Source organism: Acromyrmex echinatior, chromosome 12 (assembly GCF_024713525.1).
Source record: "Acromyrmex echinatior isolate Ae372 chromosome 12, ASM2471352v2, whole genome shotgun sequence".
NCBI classification, from domain to species: domain Eukaryota; kingdom Metazoa; phylum Arthropoda; class Insecta; order Hymenoptera; family Formicidae; genus Acromyrmex; species Acromyrmex echinatior.
The window spans coordinates 8,102,296-8,124,507 of record NC_141863.1 but is presented as its reverse complement, the minus strand read 5'-3'; the positions used below and the strand labels follow the sequence as shown (position 1 = coordinate 8,124,507).

Genomic DNA, 22,212 nt, shown 5'->3' with positions numbered 1-22,212 from the left:
ATCAACTTGAAAAAGATGAGACCATAGAGCGCTCACGATAGATAGCCCGCATCGTCATCGCGTTAGTCTTGTAATTTATATCGCTGACAATGGTTGAATAAACACAAGCCTTCATTCAAGTTACGAAAGTAGTTGGAAAAGTTTAATTGATATTTGGTAGCCAATGCAGCCATTATCGCGTGTAACGCGATTACATTACACGTTCGCTTGGACACTTCCGATTAGCCACTAAACTACGATGAAAGACACTTATAAATTTTGATTTAGTTTGGATGTTCGCGTAATATAACACAAGATTTAAGAGAATCGTGTGTGAAATATTATTAATTAAAAATATAAGAACGCGTAAAATGTAATAAGTATACGAATAAAAAAGTTTAAGAAATTATAGACATCAATTAAATATACTTATAATATATCAGAAAAAAATCATCATCTCTTCCAATTAATTGAATAATTAATTTGATAATTTATATTAATTTGTTTTTTTTAATGAGCTTTTTCTAGTATATACATACCTCGTCTTTCATTGTTTGCTAGATTCATTTTGTTAATTACTAGATTTTCAACATAATTTCTATTAATTTATGAAAATTTTGCAGGTTTTGCGGTCATAAAATATATTCGGTAATGAAAAATTATATTATTTGTTGGATTAACTGATATATTCACCGTGGCATTTCGGACGACGCGAATGTAATAAATGTATTTTTTGCGAATTGAAAGCACATCACCGACGTGAAATGGTATAACAATCGCGCAGGGCTTTAAAAGCCCAGTGTTCCGAATAATCTTATATCCCTTTAGTAGATTTAACGTTCATTTATTTTAACCAGCAGTTTTTCATGTGGGAAGATTCGCCGCATAAAATCGGATAAAAACCACCGCCAGGCCACAACGATTTTAAGCTCGACGCATTGCCAAACTAAATCCGCGCTACTTGTGCAAAAGTCTATTTAAAGACACCTACAAAAAGGATTTTATCGTCCTCTTTTTTCACATAAAAATATAGTACAATCTATGTTATAACTAATTCACAATGTAGTAATCAATATATTTAATTTTTTTATTTTAAGAGCTAATTCATTTCACGTTTGCATTTGAAGCCTCGTTTTCTTCCTATTTAATATCCATAATTAACGCTATTATAACTAATTCACAATGGCAATCAATACATTTAATGTTTTTTTTTTTTATTTTAAGAGCTAATTCATTTCACGTTTGCATTTGAAGCCTCATTTTCTTCCTATTTAATATCCATAATTAAGACTGTTATAACTAATTCACAATGGCAATCAATACATTTAATGTTTTTTTTTTATTTTAAGAGCTAATTCATTTCACGTTTGCATTTGAAGCCTCGTTCTTCCTATTTAGTATTCGTAAGGCTAACGATTAATACGAGGCACGTTGAGCATTCAGTGTAATAATTCTTGGTGTCCAAAGAATTACCGATGACCCTGCACAAATTCGCAAATTATAATTACAAACCGAATAATATACATGCGTTTTGTCTGGACACGGCGACACGACGCTGGATAAAATTGCCGGCAAATAAACCGACGTGTCGCGCGAGGATAAATTTTCGTTTATTAGACACAACCGGACACCCGGCACGGACGCGCTTCGTGACTTATGCATTCGCTATCGTAACAAGAACGTCAGCGTTTTCACGAGAATATTGCAGTAATTAGTAGCAAGGTAAATTACCGTGCGCGTACGCTAATAGCGGGTAATTTCCGAAATAGTAAAAAAAGAAGGGGGAGGGGGGGGGGGTAGAAAGCGACGTGACGCGTGTTTTTTCCGAGTTCTACCTCGTTTCAGTTGCCTCATCGATCACGCGGTGAAAGAAAGAGAGAGCAGCCATCCAAAAAATATATATTCGACTGCCTAAACTCGGTTCGCTGCTCGTATATTTCCTCACGCTTCGAAAACTCTCTTTCTCTCTTTCGCAACAACAAGCAGCGCGTGCCTTATGGGGTTTATGCGAGAAATATCTCGAAAATATACGAAGCAGAGATATACGTTCGGAGTATACGCTGTTACTCTTTCAAACCGTCTCCGAAATACTTGCCCTTTCGCCTTTCGTAATACATATTTGCGAATTGAGGAGCCCGGCTCACGTTTCCCGCGGGACGTAGCTTTCAGGGAGGCATTGAGAGGGCTGGTGGATTCATCGAGTGGGTTTCCCCGACGGTTTCGGGACAGCTGGCAATCTCTCCAGGAGACGCATTTGCATCTTTACGACTTTCGACGGCGCTCGTCGTCGTTCGCGTCGCGACGCCTCTCCGACGGACGAGAGACGAGCGGTAAAAATTGGGATGGCGCACGATCACAAATTGGGAAAAATGGGGGAAAAAAAAAAGAATGTGTAAGGTCGTCTCTCCACGGGGCCACGTGCGGCACGTTATTGTATTTATGTCTTTATTAAATTCCACGCGCGACTGAACGCTGAATTTTTAATATTCTTACAGCGTGACATTTGCGATATGAAATTCTATTTTTGGCGACGTAACATATTCCGTCTTCCCTCTCCCTGACTATTCAATGAAACAAGTCCTTTAACATTAGCAACGATAATATAGTATGTCATGTCGTGATAAATGGTTGTCACGTTAAAATATGTGTGTGATGTGTTATAATAACAGATGTTCCTTTTTTCAAATATATTAAAAATTAAAAGTACACACCGATATTTTCCAGTCTTAATCTACATGTTATTTTTATTTATATTTTGTTATACTCGTATATATCGTTATTTTAAATGCTATTGTTCTTTACGTATAATAAAAGCATCATCTAAAATTTTCGAATAATTGATAGTGTCAAAACCAAATGTAACTGTCAATATTAAAAGCCATAGTGAATACCTGGCAACATCATACGACAGAAAGTAAATCAGTTCTATGGTTGTTACAGCGGGTGTCGATTTTAAAATAAATTGTCACATTGCTGTGCCTGCACAAAAGGAATTTAATTAAAACACGGGAATTTGCCTCTCATCGATTCGGCACCTCGTTCGAACGCACATTGACTCGTTATCGGTAGTTTTATGTACAGGGTGTCTCAGGTCTGCCGAGCTAACTTAATTTCCCAATCAATTTGTGGTTTATGTTCCATGAAGATAAATGAGGTTCCAATAGCATCCAAAACGATTGATAAAACTGTTCGATAAAATTTGACCTTTTTTTACGACACGAGATACTCTCTAAATTTCTTGGAATGAAATCTTATTCCAAAAGCATTGAAATGCTACCACTATTGAAAAAGAGTGCAAATGTTTCATTCTTTTTCAGTAGTGACTATATTTTAACTCTTTTGGAATGAGATTTTACTCTAAGAAATTTAGAAAGTAGCAATGTCTTATATCTTTACCTGCTGAATACAAATTCATTGGCCAAATTTGACGATCACATCATAATTTTGAAAAAAAATCGTCGAAGAAATTAAAAATGACAATTTTCAGAATTTTTATGATATTTTAGCTTTACCAGTAATTTTTTTTTTAAATTTTGTTAATGCCACGCAAAAATATTATTTTTTTCTTACAATATATTTTGTTTTATTTTGGTGTAATTTATCATTGGAAACTATTGTCCTTATACATGGAGAAGGCATTTTGTTTCATCGTGGAACTGGAATTATGTGAAAAATAAGTGCTTTTGTACTTACAAAATATAATCGGATCATACTAAATCGTAAAGCAATATAAAATTGGCGAAATATTATTTGACAGGAAGATTGTAATCTTAAATTATATAAGATTATAATCTTCCATATTGTATTTTGTCAATTTTATATTATTTTTTTATTTGATATGATTTTATTATATTTTGTAAGTACAAAAACATTATTATATTTTTTTCTATAGTTAATACAGGATTAAGATGGAGTAAATGCCTTTTCCATGTACAAAAGAGAGCCATTTTTAAAATGCTGTAGATATCTCGAAAATGAAAAATCGTACCAAAATGGAACAAAATATATTTTGAAGTTAAAATTTGATACTTTCGGTATTAATACTAATATGATATTTATGATATTTAGAAAAAAATTTGGCGAAGTTGTAACGTCATAAAATAAAACTCTCAAAATTATTGTTCTTAATCTCTTTGATGTCATTTTTCTCAAAATTGTGATAATTAATTTTAGCCAACGAATTCAACAAGCAAAAATATATCGGAAGGAACTTTTACATTCTTGTTGAAAAATGATGTTGCAGTAATTAATAGCTTCTTTCTTGAAAATAAAAATTTTTTATTATTTCCTGACATGAAATGAAAAGAGAAAAAGCATCATCAAAAATAGGAATGTTATCACGAAAACATTTTAGGATTCTCGTTCTCGAAGATGTAAAATTTAACAAGCTGCATGTTTATATATTAAAATGCGTTGTTTTTCGTGCGTCTAAAGATACTATTTTTCCTAGTCCTCACGTTTTCTTACAATCCGTCGAAAATAAATCGACTCGCGGACGTTTCTTGTATACCGGACACAAAGGGAGTGCGGCAGTACGGATGGCTTAGGAGAGCGTAAAGAGAAATCTCGAGGTTCATAGGACAAGCCCTACCGTCCATAGGACAAACCCCAGTCTCGGCGGGACGGCGAGCTTAAAATGAAAAAACGAAGAAGACTGTCAAGATACTGTAAGCCTCTCGTATATCTTTCCGTCGGTATCGTTTTTATATTTAAATCGATATTCCCTCGACGGCATGGATGACAGTTAGCCCTTTTTCATCCCGATACGAAAGTCGATCGCGAGTCGTTGACGGTCTCTCAGCGGCCGCCGCTTATCCTCTTGAATCTATTTACCATTATAAATTTTTTGCAATAATCGCGCTTGCAATATGCTAGTGGGATCATTTAACTTTAATTACTTTCTTCTTGAAATAATGCAAAAGACTATGATTTATGATCTCACGAGCTTTCCATTATAGTTCAGAACAATGGAGCTCTCGATGAATTTTTATTTCCTATTTTAGGGGTTTTTATGTACTTAACAAATTACTTAATCATTTACCAATAGCTTTCTAACCGAGCTCTCCAAAAGATTGACAGCTGAATTTCAACTACAATGCAATGTTTGCTAGTATTTTGCAACAAGCCGCTCTTACACAGTCAATAACATTTCAGTCACCCGTGAATTTAACATATATACAGCCTACGATAACAAAAACAGCGAACGAATTCGATGGATCTCGTACGGACTGCATGAAAAACACGTAGCAAATAAAGCATTAAACTATTAAACCTCTATCGCATACAGCTCGTGGGATTTAAAGGTTGATTCTGTTGTTGACGGACATATTTTGAATTTACGTTCTTCTTTTTGCGATTATAGAATTTGTTAGCTTAAATTCGCACTTAAATAGAATAAAGTCTGAACAGTTATTCTCATTTATTACATCCGCGTTACGCGTCAAAGTAGATTTTATTATCTTAATGAGCCGGATTAGAGAGCGCGTGATTCAACAAGAATGTAATTTGTAGCGGCAGTTTGCACGGAAATGGCGCGTTACTTCTTCATGCATCGCAATTTTCTCGAGCGTGACAAAACGTGCTCGTAGATCGATCCGATCGGCGACAAAGCCCGTCGACGACTTGAATTAATCAAACTAATTTTACTTTGTAACAGTTTAATATGCGCTCGGGCATGCAACCACAGCGATGAAACGAAACGCGCGATGTATAACCGTACAACGTCATTTCATACGATGTTATATATAAGTTATCTCGGAATCGCCATTCGTTTCAAAACGATGCACTAAGAGAAAATCTGTTTCTGTAACTACAATTATTACTATAATTACAATTGTGACTGTTATAGTATTAGTAATAATAATTATATGTACAGTTCCTATTAACCAATATGTACATATAATTGGCAACCGAGAATAACTATAATTATAGTTAATTATAACCATAAAAATGATTGAAATTATCATAAAAATGATTCAAATAAGTCATTTTTTCATAATTCTTCTTATTTTAGACAGGTTTCTAAAATGCAGAAAGCGAATATTTCTAATTAACATATATTTCGACAGGTTTGTTAAGGAACTATCGATACGATCTTTTTCTATCTAGCTATCAAGTATTTTAATATGCTACTTCCTTCCATCAAATCTTTATTCTCTCTAGCATTTTTTTCTCAATGCAACTACTTGTTTTATCGTCTCACCAAATTGGAGTAGCTTCTCAGTAGACTTATTTGTTGTCGCTTGCTTTGCCTTAGCGTGATTTCTTCTGCTTACTTGTATCTGTGTGAATATGTGTTTATTGAAGTTTGCATATGTAAGCGTTGTGTATGTGTGTATGAATGTAAGGCCTAATTTTTCATTATCTGGTTAATTTGTGATTAATCTGATATTTTATCTTGATATTATTATAGGCTTTATCTATGATGATGTCATGGATGAAATCCGTTGGGTGAAACATCAGGAGGTTAGTCTAACTATAAATTAACCAGATAATGAAAAATCAGGTCTAAGTGTGTGTTATGTGTTTCGTAACAATGTATGGACGTATGTTTTAAACTCAAATTGTAAATACTACCGACAGCGTTACTTCGCTTGTATAATTCGCTTTGGCTTTATAATAGCAATTTGCTGGTGCCTTATCATTTGCATGTACTATTCTGTTACTCACAATTCTTCTTTATTAAATTCAATCTTTACAAAGTTGTAATAAAGTAAAAGTAAAAGGAATACATTTGCAATAAAATGAAAGTAAAATAAAATAATTATTTTTAATATTATTATTATTATCTTGCATCGATCAATTTTACAAATTAACGATAGCTTGAAATTCTCATTCTACAAAGTTGAAGGTACGTCGATTGCAATCTGCTTCCATAATTATATATGTTATAAAACAATGAGTTGGAGTCGGAGGGACCAATGCAGTCGATCAAATCGAACGGCTATAAGCGTGAGGCGTATATAATTTCATATGTAATCCAACGCATTTCCATTGCTAGGTATTTGCAGCCGTATAACACTGTTCGGAATAAATGTACCAGTGAATGACCGTTCACCGATAAACGATCTCTGTACTTCCTCATTTCCTCAGGCATATATAAAGTAAATACAACTTTATTTCAAAGCCAATAATATAATACAATTATATGATTATTATTTATGTGATTATTGTACAGAGTAGTGATTACATAATACTTGAATATCATTTTCTGGATATTATTTCTGGCTATTAAGAGAGAAAATGTAATTGAAAAAAGATGAAAATATCAGTCTTTTTAATAGTCTTAAAAGAAATATTTTTGCACATTTTGAGCATAAAATTTTGTAATATGTCCAAATAAAATGGACTCTAGCACATGATTATAAGTAGACGATCAAAAGAAAAATAATTTAAAATAATTTCTTTCAAATTTTTATTTGATATGTCATCATGTAGTATTTGTACTTAATTTAAAGTAGAAAAATTTAAAGTAGTAAAAATAAATATCTGATAATTTATTTACAAATTCATAAAATGAATAAACTGAAAAATAAATTATTGGAAACGATATGAAAATATGATACTAAATAACATCAAAATTTATAAAATTATATTTTTTAGTTTTATCTTTCTAGTTGTATCTTTTTCTTTAGAAGCACATCGAACTGATTTTTAAAATTAATTTTTTAGAGAAATAAGTAGATAAATATAATTTGATATTAAAAAATTATCATTATCGTTAAAAGTTATGAACGATAAAGCTTAGAAAACATTAATACTCAAATTGTAATTAAAATCCAGTAGAAACTTGTTTAGAAAAAATATAGATTAAAATGTACTCAGTTACACGAAGAAAACATTATAAAATAGATAATTTTAGTATAATGCTCGTGATGAGAAAAAGAAATATAAAAAGATAGTTTTATGATTTTGCACCGTCTTTCTTGTTAAAGTGCTCTTCAAATGTAAAAAGTTAATTTAAAAAAGTAATCATTTTTATGGATTTTTTTTGAGTTCATGCACAGCAACAATAGCTAGAGAAGGTTGTTAAATATGCAGCGCATGAATACTTAATGCTACGCCGAATTCATTATAACAAAACTGACGTTAATTTGCACACATTTTACGCTGCGTTGATATCAAGGGAACTATTATCTCACGTAAGACGTCGACGTCGGTTTGTTTTAGTTACGCAGGTTTATTCCGAAAGCGCTTATTTACTCACTCCTAGGTTGAATTTCGACATGCGGGCAGAGAGAGAGAACTGGAACTCTCACGAATATCATTATCATTTTCAATTATACATCTTTAGGCAATGCCACTTCATTTCAAAGCGACAACGAAGCGGCATTATAATGAGAGAGGCGAAAATTCGTCGCGTGAATTGAATTGAACAAAATGCAATCAAATTATCACCGAATACAATCGCTGAGTATTTAAATTAGCGATTAAAGATTATCATTACACATAAATTTAACATTTAATTCATAATCCATAATTATATATAATATATGATGAAAATAATTAGGTGAAATAATCATCAATTGTGATTAAACTATCATTGATTAAACAGGAAATTCCAACTATAACCGGTTCAATAAATTCGTGAATGTTAAAAGGGTACTTCGAGCTTTCTATAATATATAATTAATTTGTGTCGATAGGAGAATTAATTAGAACGAAGCAAACAAAAGTAGTAAAATATATATATTTCGATTGCATAAAACTAAATTTTAAATTTTATAAGATTTACAGATGAAGACTCGTTTCGGATAAAAAAAAATAATTCAGTTTCGTTTGAATGCGTTCTAAGGTGAGAGATCCTTTGATCTTGAAAGACCTACGTCTCTCTTCCGAAACACATTCAATAGAGGCTCAGTTGTCTTAACACCCTCCAGCCGATACACGAGAGCAGCCCTTATTTATGCTAACTTATGCGCCGCATTTGCATGCACGCTTGAAATATCTGCAATGAAACGTTGAGGCATGAGGCATGAGGCAGACATCGCTCTTTTCGAGATCCGATATTAAAATCTCCGGTCGAATGATACGCGCGAGCTCGTGGGAGACAATCGCGCTTCTCGGTCATGGCTTTCCTATTGTTACAGCGACTCACAAACGCGTGCCCGTAACGCGGTCGACTCTGAATTGGAATTGTTAAGCGTCTGTGTTTCCTCAATTTGCTCGATGCTTGTCGCTGAAATCGGCCACATCACGAAGTCTCCCCTCGGGAGGAACGGAAAGGTGAGCAATGCTCGTCGAGTTCTGTTGAAATCGACAGGTTTCCAAAGTTTCTCGCTTCACGTTTATGGCTTCACGCTCAGAGACTCTGTTCGCCCAAGGGGTTGTTCGCAAGTCGCATGAGGGTTGCAAGCGTCCGACCCGTGACTAGCTCTAAGATTTCGTGAAGTTGTACGATCGCAGTTTCCTCGAACGTTGTTCAGTATGGAAGATCCTTAGGTAAAAGAACGAGGAAACAGATACAAAAAAAGAAACCACTGCGATAGTCCAGTGGCTTGATTGGATCGGTGACCGCAGCTAAACAGTGGTCCAGACGGTTCATCGATACCGATTCTGAGATATCGCCGCAGGTGAATTACGTTGCATTCACAGTTGAGAGAATTTCCCTTTCCAATTAACTGCCTCGAGTCTTTATAGGTCTCTAATTGTATATCCTTAAGCGTTTTGCAGTACAAAACGCATATAGATGCACGAAGCGATCGCAAGTGCGTATACATCAGCATGAGACACTATACGTGTCTTCTGATATTATATATAAAAAATCACGGAGTATACACCAGAAAAAAAAAATTAGTAAAACTGACATTTTCAGAGTTGCCACAAAACTGAAAGCAATTGTCAGGGAAATTGAAAAACGGTCGGATAAATCAGGAAAAGATCAAGGAATTCTGCAAAACTTTTTGGAAAATTCTTAGTTTTAAAGAAGTTTAATATATTATATGTACATCACCTATGCAGTTTTTGAATATTTAATAATTAAAAGTGCAAGCAGTGCATTTTTAATTACAGCAACGTTAACAATTTACACACATTACTATGTTAAATTAATCTCTCTTTACAAAATATTTAACAGTTTCCAAATCAGAAAGAAAATACAAAAATATTTTTAAATATTGAAAATTACGAAAAATGAAATAACTGAAAATCAGAAAAGTGAAATTTTAGAATTTGTGACAACCCTGATTTTTTAATAACAACTAAATATTTATTTATGTAAAAATAATAACTAAACAATGATAAATAAAAAATTGCTTCTGCTCAATTTTCAGCTTTGTAAATAATAAAAATATGTTGATATCTCAATTTATTTATATCAATTAATAATTAATATAAAGAAATATTTGAAGCTAAAATGAGTATTGAATAGAATTGAAAAATGCTTCGACTAAACAGTTTTTTGAAGATACTAAATTTTGTTTTTTTAATTTAATGTATATACATTAAGAAATTATCAGAATTTAGTCATCGCTAATGTTATTTAAACGACCCTATTTTGCGTAAAATTTGATTTGACAATCAGATCGAGAGTGTTTTCCAGCAAGAAACACACACGACACAGTATAACATACAGTGAATCATTTCATTTTTGTTTAATTAACAAACAACAAAGATATAATGATTCACTATGTTACTGTGTCTCTTGATGGAAAGCACTAGAGTTAAAACTAATTTTGCACTCGACAGTTTACACAATACTCCAGTTATCATGCCACTATTTCAACATGCGACTTAATCCATTCATTTTTCACGTACACGTTCGCGCTTTGTATCTATCGACCCAGCCTAACGGAAGTCATTAAACTTTCTATTAATCATCCAACTGAAATAGAACACCGGCGATCCGCGGGGCTATTGAAAGCCGATTAATTGCGATCCTTTCTTCTCTTTCAAACACTGCGGATTGATAAAGAAATCGATCGGAAACACTTGACGATAAACTGCTCGGGGAACATTCCGGGCTACCATATTCCGGTTCAATTCGGAATAGCGACGGAAACTCTGCGGCAGAGCAAAAGTTTTTCAATAACCCTTTAAAAGCAACGCGCGTCCGCGATAATGTCAATTTGACTAACAATTTAGTGTCTCGTGATTGCCTCGGTGAACCGACTGAAACAAACGATAACCCCTTGAGTGCGTTGAAATAATCTGACGAAGAAGCGAAATGAAATAATTAAAGAAAGGTGAAAGACTGGAAAATCCTGATTCGAGATGCGCAAGTGTCTCGAAATGAAATTCAAAATAGACGAGGATTAGCACATGCAAAAACCCTCTTTCTTACGGATCGCACGACGAAACGTTTCGCAGATGAAGAGGACGTGACAAAACATTGAAGAGTCCATTATGCAAAATACGACGCGTAAAAAATTAAATGGTCATCCGCAATATTCGCCTACTTATGAAAAGTCGTAAAAAGGAAAATTCTGTATTATTTCTTCACTGGAAAAAGTGCCTAGTAATAGCTACCAAATATTGAAGGAAATAATTTCAATAAAAAATAATTTTAATTTTCTAAATATTTATCAATAATATAACCAATCATAGTAAAATTATTTTTGGTTATATTAACTGAACATTTGATTGAAACTTTTATTTCACTCAACATTTAGTAACTATTACTTTACTCTTTTCAGTGTTTGCGAATGGCGCAGGATGAAATAATAATGTACGATTAGGAAGGAAAGGAGGATATTAAATTAGAGCTATTTTTTACCAAAAAAATTTCGAGATGTACAAATTATATATTATATTAAATAATATTAAAGGGCTATTTTAACCTATTTCTCTTCCCATCATTCTATTTATAGGATAGCATTATTTTGATTTTTTTCCCCATATGAATATTCTATACGGAACAGCTTTTCAATTTTTTATACATATGAATTATATATGAATGAAAAAAAAAAAATATATATATATATATATAGAGAGAGAGAGAGAGAGAGAGAGAGAGAGAGAGAGAGAGAGAGAGAGAGAGAGAAGATGCTGTCCTATAAATAAGATGGTGAGAAAAAATGAGTTACGTGTCGAGTGGTATATCGCTTATTTTAGGGAAACATTAGAAATGTATTTCTTATAGAAGAAATCGTTAGCAAAAAGACAATAAATCTAAAAGTTGTTGAGATATCAAGATATTCCGGGAATTGAGCAACAAAAACTGTATGTTAATATTTAAACATGTAAGCTAACTTGGTATAAACAGGTTTGTTATTTAAAGCTACATTCGATCAATTATTTTGTATCGAACTTTTCATTGCTTGTTATTCGAAAATATCCTCCAAGTTTACACAGTTCTTATTATCTTAACTCTTGAAATATCTTGATGTTTCATTTATCAATTTTTTATCAATAAATGATAACATTAGATTATTGACTTTTATCATAATTTTTTTTCATAATTCCAATGTTTCCCCAAAATAAATGATGTACCACTTAACTTCGCTTAAATAGCGTTTTAATATGATATATATATATATATATATATATATATATATATATATATATATAATTTGTACATGCCGGAACTTTTTAATTTTAATCGAAAAATAGCTCTAACAACATCCTCTATATGGTCAACAATACTGTCAGTATTAACAAATACTGGCAATATTTTTGATACGATTCATATTGATGGATAGAACACTGACGGTGATCTGGATTTTGATTCTCGAGCATCAGTATTGCTTTATTATTAGGATCCATCACAGCTTGTTATAGTGCAATAAATAATATACATGAAATTAAAATCGAATATATTGTTAATAATACTAATCGTGCAAGGTTGTAAAAATACTCAAAATATTGATACATGTCACTGTCAGCATTACTGATTCAATATTACTAATTAGTATTATTGATCGTGTAGAATCACTTTAATACTTTAATTGTTAATGCCATACTGGCGTTATCTTAGTTTCTATCATATACTATCTGGCCTGTATAGTGTTAAGGGAATGCTGGAGTAATCAAATTAAAAATTATTGACATTACAGTATAAAATCGTATAAAAATCTCGAAATTGACTGAACGGAATAAAAAATGCTTTTACAGGATTAAAGTAAACGCACGATCAATAATACTTCGATTTTAATTTCATATATATTATCTATTACAAAATTAGGAAGTGGTGCGGTGGACTTTATATTAAAATGGCAAAAAGTTATTTAACCTTCTAATTTTGCGTTTACTTTAATACTTAAAAAATCTGCACTTTTATTCTTCCACAGACAAATGTCGATCGTTTACTATAGTAAGAGCAAAACTAGACTGAAATAATTTCAGAATAGGCTGTTTTGGACTAAAATCAAGCGATATGTATCCCGCAGTAGAAAGAAGTTCAATATTACCATGAATTGTGTCGCATAGCGGCACGATTGGTGAACGTTATAATTAAACGTCTGTGCTTGACGTCGGAAGAAACGCGGAAAGAAGCGGTACCGTTTGTTCCACTTCTGCTTGTTTAAGGAGAACTTAATTAATTCCGCAAATACCGGTCGTTCCTTTTGCATCCGTCGTTGGCAAATATAAATATACTTCTTCAAAAAATCCTCGCGAACTTTAAGTTTCAAGAATGTAAGTGATTAAGTAAAACACTTTTCCCACGGATTTTACACAGTTCTCGTGGACTATTTTTGCATATTGCTATACATACAAAAAGAATTTAAAAAATTGCGTCGCAAATAATAACTAACTAAAATATTGCTTTTAGATTTATCGAAAAGTTCATAGCGCAAAAATGCAATGATTATCGAATTCATTTTGTACGTATTAAACGCATCAATCAATATTATTACCTTTGTAATAAATTTTGCAAAAAGGAAGTAATTAATAAGGAAATGTCAATAACATTTGCTTTTCTAATTCATAATTTATTATAGTTTAAACAAAATACGGAAAATATCGAATTAAGCTGTTGTATTTTGATTGGGATTTCATTTTTCAATAAAAATGTTACGAATGCAACGAAATACGCATATTTAATGATTATCATCTTCCTTCTCAATTATTATAATCAGACCTCGCGTCGTTTCCAATTACTGAAATTTTAACTTCTCTTCTCATCTTTTCTAAGAATTAATGCGCTTTTATTTCACCGTACGTACCTCATTAGTACGCTCCTCGTTAAATAATAGTGAAAAATTAGTACGGCTGATATAAGAGAGATAATAATAAATCATCAAATGTGATTCAAACCACTAGCTTCAGGCGAAATTTGATGAAATAAAAAATTCTGCTAGTAAATTAATGAATTCAGACTTTTTTAATATTATGTGCAATTATTAACGAAAACCATTGTGCATTTATTAACGAAAATCACAATGGCGAGTTTATCTTGGCACCAATTATATCATTCACATAATATTTATATTACTAATTTTATCAGGCCTGATACGCGCGTGATTACGCGGGCTATTTTCCCGGCATTAATTATCTGCTTCGCTGATGCGTCTCTCATTTATATATGAGTTTGATAAGCGCGATTGAAAATATATTTGTCATGTTGCCAGTTTATAATGCATGTACCGCATGATGCGTCGTGCGCATAATTTGCATAACACAACATCGGGAACAAGATCTAGTTTACCGTGCGGAAAACGTCAAGCTAATTAAGCTCGCGATGTAAGCCGGCGTGACCTTTTGATAACAAATTCAGCCACTTATAATGCTGCTTATTTAACGGCATCGCCTGTGCCTGTATATTTATATCTACAAATACACGTATGTTGTCAAAGTGTTGTCACGGAAACTGCAAATATTTTCCAGCATCCTTCTAGTCTGTGGTTACCGCGAGCAAATTTCTTCCGAGATGCGCACACACGTACCCAGTCGAATATTTTCACTAAACTCGCGTCTCGTGAAAGCTATTTATGAAAACCCGCGTGTAAAAGCGGCGATACGCGGCCGACACGACACGACGGACAAGTCCACCCGTGAATTTGAATCTTATACATATACTGCAGGAGTGTCGTTTCCTGGCATCGTGATATCAACGCGTGAATGCGTGTTTGTTAATCTCCGTAAAATCCCGGATTGGCTGAAATCTTCTGAAATCGAGAGCTTTCGACATAGCGCTTCGCTCCGACGCGCGGATGCTTTTTAAGCCGCTCGCGAGGGATGCACCGCACCGGGGCGAGTGGCCGAGGATATTTTTAATGCATATTTCTTCGTGTGTAATGATAAACACGAGTAATTGGAATGAAATTGAAATGAATAGCGACCGCAATATGATGCTGGATGAGACGGGTGGATTAAAAAATAATATACGAGTCACACACTCAAACACACTTACACATACACACATACACATTATGGAAATCTCATTTGAAAGAATATACAAGATAATTATACGAATATTTAACCGAAAAAAATATAAACGTAATAAATACCAGAAAATAAAAGTAGCCATAATGAATTCATTCTAATTTGTTGTTATTTTAAAATTTATAATAGTAAGTGAAAATCGATCGATAAATAATCGGCATGCAGTTAGCTTAAACTGCACAGAAAAATATTTCTTTACATTTAATGAACGTAGTCATTGAAATAGTCCAATCAAATCGATTCTGTAAATTAAAGAAATGTAATTAATTGCATTCAAGTTAAATTTTGGAGATTAAATAAAATAGTTTTCAAATTATTAAATTATTTTAATGAAATAAATGTAAATAGGAGTTTATTTCGAGTTTCCAAATAAATCTTTCTTCCTCTGTGGAAATTGTAAAAATTCACACGAAAATATTAGACATCAAAACCTATTTGATCGAACGCATACAGTTTCTTTCACTTATTTATTTTGAAATATTATTTCATGTGAAACATTTCGTGTGTAACATACGAAATATTTGTATGTAACATTTTAAATGTTTGTCGTATATTTTTTTTAAATCTCATTTCGCGTAAATTACTGCGTAAATCATAAATATAATTCATCTCGATGAGTGGCAAAAATTATGAGACGATTATAAACCATACTGTCTGTGTGTCATTTTGACTCGGTCGGAAAAGTAATCCCCTGGTGGACGTGAATGTCGAGCGTCGAAAAATATTGACTTGAAACCGAAGTGGTTGTTAAATTGACAATTTCAACTTAATCCGGCCCAGCGCAACGTTCCGAAATCCGACAACGAACGTGTCCGTAACTGCGCCGGATTGTCAGTCCTGCCGCGGGCAGTCCCTAGAATTTTCGCCATTGTCGCTAGATGATCGATTAATTTTTCGATCCCGGCGATGCGAAATAATGATCATACGCGCCAAGTGGCTTGCCACGTGCACAGTAATTTGCGCGACGGGTTTCCAGCCGAGTTCCCTCGGGGAATAATTAGACAGCGGTAATTTTGGCGCCGTGCATGCGTGATTAATAGCTGGACCGAAAACTTTATGGTAATGAGCAAGCAAAATATCATCTTCGTAACAATCTGAGATATAAACAAGTGATAAGCAATAGGTCATGCTGCTCGAGTCTCGAAGGAGTCAAGAAGGAGTTTAGAACGCATTTAATTCTAGAATGAGTGCTATCGATATGTAAATTTAATGTACACTAAAAATATTTATTAAATTTTAATAAATAATAATATGTTATAATAATAATTTATAATAATGATGATAATAAGTACCTATTTGTTTGAATAATACTAACTAAATATTTACTAAATGTAAATATGTATTTATTTGATACAAGGATTATAATTTTATCATCTCTTTTTATTTACTGTAAGTAAATGTTTATTTATTACTGTTGAAAAAAATATATTAAAATTTAATCAATTTTTTCCTCAATGTAAAAATGAACGATATTATTGAACGCTGAGCTTCAGTGATTAAAAAATAGGAAATCTAATCTGCTATGCTAAAATCTAGGACAAACTCTTAAAAATTGTATAGTATCAGTTTTTGGATTTTCTAGTTAGTACTATAACAGAGATGTGATTTCAATTTTTAAACAGTTTGAATTGTTATTTTGTGTTATCTATTTTATTTAAATGACACACACACACACAATTGGACTATATACAGTGAGTGCAAAAAGTATTCGTACAAAAAAAATATTTTTTTTAAATCTTAGGGTAACTCCGATATATACGCCGCACCTAAAAACTGAAATTGTGAAATATTATTTACTATGTTTAAAGTAAACGAACTACATTAGTGTCTACTATTGTGAAAAAAATATTGGAAATCCGAAATATTTCGTAAAAAAATGAACTTTTTAAAAAACTCTTGTATTTTTGCCATATCCCATAAGGGTAGGATATGACTACTCATAGGGGGAGGGGAGATATGACGGTTCATGAAAAATTTACAAATAATACATATAAATAAGTCGTAAAACACAATAACATATAAAATGACAAACTAAACAAAGAATGTAAGAACAAAATACTTGTATTTTGTTATACAACATGCTTTATTCCTCTACACTCATGTATCGCAAGAAATAACCATAAGTCTTTTGCACGTCCTACATTTAATCATTTTATGTATTATATAATAGATTATAATTTATGATGACGCTACTCAACACAATGACAAATCGATTCAACTTACAATAACTTCATTAATATTAACAGTAAGAAACTGAAATTATACAATACTAATATACACAATACAACATAAAGGCATGCACAATGTAACAAAGTAGTTGCGGGAAAATTACTCTCATTCCTTTCATTTTTTTCTGACTTCTACAGCGTAAATCCCAGTGCGACGTATTTGTCGGAGTTACTCTATATTTTTTAAAAGTAAACATTATCCAGCGAGAAATGATTTATTGAATTGATATCGAATTGACATCGATACGATGATTTCGACACCAACTCGACGTTGATTCGACATCTAATTAACGATCATTTCTTGCTGGATAATTAACAATTTATTCGTAAAGAATAAAATAGACTGTACGTTTCTCAAATATATTCTAAAAGATGTATGTAATAATAGAAAATATATCATATTAAAAATAAGCGAAAATTAAAAATTGTGTTGTTTGTATTGTTTGCTCAAAAAGTATTCGTACAGTCAAGAAAAGCTTCTAATATTAGGGATGCACATGAAGTTCGTTTCTTTAAGCTAGAACAGAATATATTCATTGTACGAAATTGCTAATTAATGTTTATTTTCTTCAACTATGACTTTTATAAAAAAATTTTCTTGTACGCATTATATCGCATAAAAGTAACAAGTTATTTTTTAAAAGTTATTTTGCCAACTTTGACGTTATTATTACTGTTCCTAAAAAAATTGTGACATTATTACTAAATTGTTATTACAAAAAAGTGTGTACGCCAAGTACATACGTATATTGTTAACGACAGTCACTATTTATCGATTATTGAACGATTTTTTATAAAATCGCAAAATTATAAATGCGCTTGTTCAACCCCAATATTTTTTCAGGGTTTAATGTACCCTGATTTTTTGCATTGCTTTAACTTTTTATAATATAATTTGAAGACCTGGATTAAATTTAAACATTTTAGATTTTTTTTCCTAAGTGATCATTTTTTGCGAATTTTTCTAATAACATTTCTTTGAAGCATTGTAATTAATTGAAAATAAAATATTATCTGATTCATTTTATCTGTCTTTGTTTGACTTCGAGGTATAAATTTCACACGATTTAAGTTAAAAATACCTTCAGTCCAGGGATATAGCGTGACAAGTTGCAGAGTTTCGCAAATTCTAATGTAACAGGAAACAAAACCAAAAATAATAATAATTTACTAGGGTTAAATAACGTCATTTTTTGCATTTTTTAAATTGTAACGTTCCCTAGGAGTTCCTCAGCGCTCTAATAAGGCTTAAGCTTCAAAAGTCCGTATGTTAACGCACTACTGTATATACTCCATCATTCTATCATTTAAAGATGAATTTGATAGATTACTTATTCTTTCTTTCCTTTTAAGTTAATAACTAGATTATAATCTGTGTTCATAAAAGTTTATATTAAATATTTTATCGTTAAAAGTTTGAAATGTATGAAAAACTTCTGTTAGAAGTTCATTAAGAATGGCCTATTTCTTTGTAAAAGTTACGATAGCAATCGATAGCTATACTGTATCACTCAATAACGATAGCATTTTAGGATTAATATATGTATATAGATATTAATATATATAGATATATAATATAGATATTATTAGAGAGTTATAGAATAGAGATCGTTATTTATTTTCTTGCAATTGTAAGTTGAAAGTTACTTATTTTTCCTCGTTTCTTTTATATAAAAGAATATTATTTTGTGATATTTGTAAATGCCTGTAGCGTGATCGATTTAAAAGGACTACGAAGAACACAATAAAAAAAAACTCCAGCTTTCACGATTGATTCACACTGGCAGCTCGCAGCAAAACGCAAACGGGAAACAGAAATGTAGGATCGTATCGGCGAAAACACGGTGGTTGCTTTCGATGTCAAAAAAAAGCTTTGCAGTTCAATGTTATCCATTAGTGGTTTGCTGACACTGTCACGTGTATGCTGCGTAATCTTTTAATCAAACATTATTTATCAAACACTTCTCGAGGGATAAGAAAGCATCGGGTGGAACGAAGCTCTGGTGGGACTTCGGCTTAAGAGACTAACGTTAAATTCTATTCTGTTCAGAACAGAGAAAGTTTTCCACCAAGTTGGACCGGATGCTATTAACGTAGGTTTATTGTGTCGTACATTCGAGTGAACTCCGCCGATTTAGTATCCATAATGTTCTTATTGTTCGTAGAATCTTTAATAAAAGGGAAGAACGGAATTAATTTAGAGCTAATGAAGGATTCAAGCGTGGAAAGATTGCTCCCTCGAGAGTTTTGGGAATTAACATTTTCTCTGCAAACCGGGATTTTCTTGAAATTGTAAATTGATATCCGGAAATGATGTTTGTAGCGTATCGCACCGGATGTAAACGGATCGTATCAAACGTTGAGTTTCTTAGAATTGACTGTGAATACGACAAATTAGCGCGGAATTACCATTTGAGTTACGATGCGATTGATTCAGGGAGTTCTAGCTTTCACAAATCGACGTAGCTTGGGACGTGCTTCGGCGAAAAGAGCAGCAGCAGACAGAGAGACGAAGACGGAAATGTAGGAAGGACGAGGAGAGCGCACGCTAAAATTTGCATTTAAACTTAGGCTGACGTAGACCAAGTTTTCTATGGCGTCGGTGCCGCGCGCCATTAGCGCGGCCCACGGCATTATTATATTTTGTATTTAACCAAAACTTCGACTGCCTGTTCCCAAAGTTAAGCCTCTACCGCCGCCACCTCGCGCAGGGCCTACCAAGGAGTTCTAAGTTTTCACAGCAGCTTTCGCGTTTCGTTCTCGCCGATGAAGGAATTCACTACCGCGAGAAAGAGAAAAACACACACACACAGAGAGAGAGAGAGAGAGAGAGAGAGAAAGAGAGGAGTAAACGTTGCCGTTTGCTTTTCAAAGGGACGGACGATTCTACTCTCTTTTGTTGATCCTTTTGTTACGTTTTCGCGCGTGTCTCTGAATGTACGCTTCTGTTTGCTTTCTTTGCCGAAATAGTCACTAGAACGATGGCCCGAAATGTTTCAAACTTCTCCCATTTTGCGCTTATTGCACCATTATGCTGAGTGTTATAATATATCTCTCCCTATTTTACATTTTACATTTTACTTATTTTTTAAAAGGTTAAGTGGACAATAGACATTATCAGATTATTCTGAAATATCATGTCGCATATATTTCATCATAATAATAGTATTATTTATTAAATCATCATTCATTTATGAAATTATTGACGCAAAAGAATGCAACGAAAAAATAACAATAATAAATATAAATGTTTTCTATATTTTCCAATTAATCCCAAAAATTGTGAACAAATTGCGATACAAAAATAATCCGAATTAAAAAAGAAAAATAAAATGCTAATAATTGCACGTAAAAATAATGATTTTTGTCTTGTGTATCTTAATTAAAATAATTATAACACCACGTTGTGTGTTGAGGCACAAGGTATTAATTATATGTAAATGTATAAATAAAATATATTGCATATAAAAATAATCAATCATGAGATAACAGTTTAATTAGGAAATTAATTTTCTGCTTTAAAATACTTTTAATTCTCCGTCTGCAATCGTATTTTTATTCCCTCTTAATCTGAATTTTTTGGGTGCAAATTTTTTACTGTTAGGCTTTTGAAAAACGTAGAAAAATTTAGTTACACTTCAACATTTCTGTTACATTATCAATCTTTTAACTTAAATGTTAAAACTTTTATTTAATAAAAGTTGAAGTTTGAACAAAAATGAACATAAAATGGAAATTTGTTTAAAAATGTATAACTTAGTGATAAAAGAATCGAACTTTACTTTCCTTTATTTCGGAGAAATTTCAGTGAAATGACATCCAAAATTGCAGACGGAAAACTAATAGTTCTCGATAAAATCAATTTTAAGATTAAATTGTCATGAAATATATATAATGCGAAATTAAACGCGACTTGTTCAAAAAGATATCATCTAAAGAAATAATCATTGAAAAATAATAATTGTATCTACGGCTACGTCACGCAGTACGATATTACATAACAACCGCGTGGGTCGGTTATAATGAATCGTTACAATGCTGTGTCTCGAAGCGTCTCGTGGTCACGCCGTAATATTGAAGTTCGATATTTCATTATCTAGTTAACTTGTGGTTTAAACCTAACATCACTTTATTTGATAATAATGTAAAAATTGTGATTTTCTAGCTATAATTAATAAACTAATGGTTTTGTAATGGTATTTTTAAAAGTTATTCAACAAAATTATTAATTTATGGTGATTAACCAGGGTATACAAAAATACAATTTTTACATTATTATCAGTCTAGTCAAGTTAATAAGCAAAGTGAAAAATCAGATCTGAACGGTATTCTGTGTATATTTTTCCTATCGAATAAATGTCATGTTGACAGTGTCGAAATCACGGTGCGGCGGTGCGTGCTCAGAATCAATGATGTTCTCCAATATTCGGTGATCGAAGGGACTGGTTAACGAGACGATCGTCCGTAGCTGCATGATGTTCAAATCGACATTCCTTGGGAATTTGAATTTTCCACTAACATCGTAGTGCCTCGGCAGCAAAGGAAGATCCGTTCCTCAGATTATTTGCTCGCCTCAAGTGCATGCGTGTGTGGGAGTTCGAAGTGATGAAAGCAGCAGTCAACTAGGAGCTTTTTTTGGAGGAGATGTCAGATGCCTGCGACTTGGATCGGTGAGTGAACTGCT

General features: G+C 32.6%; 2 protein-coding genes across 4 annotated transcripts in view; one reads left to right on the top strand and one right to left on the bottom strand.

Annotated features, from left to right (window-relative positions):
• Positions 1-22,212, top strand: part of LOC147907791 (uncharacterized) — a 117,262-nt gene that overhangs the window by 27,515 nt on the left and 67,535 nt on the right. For 2 of the 3 annotated variants that reach the window (XM_087411947.1, XM_087411948.1), the window contains exon 2: positions 21,900-22,198. The exons of the other annotated variant lie outside the window; for it this stretch is intronic. In XM_087411947.1, coding sequence (XP_087268073.1) covers positions 21,900-21,978 — 79 coding nt within the window. In that variant the 3' untranslated portion in view covers positions 21,979-22,198. The remainder of the gene's footprint in view (positions 1-21,899; positions 22,199-22,212) is intronic. 3 annotated transcript variants of the gene reach the window in all.
• The window catches only part of LOC105145184 (uncharacterized), an 84,144-nt gene that overhangs the window by 23,149 nt on the left and 38,783 nt on the right, over positions 1-22,212 (bottom strand). The window lies entirely within an intron of this gene.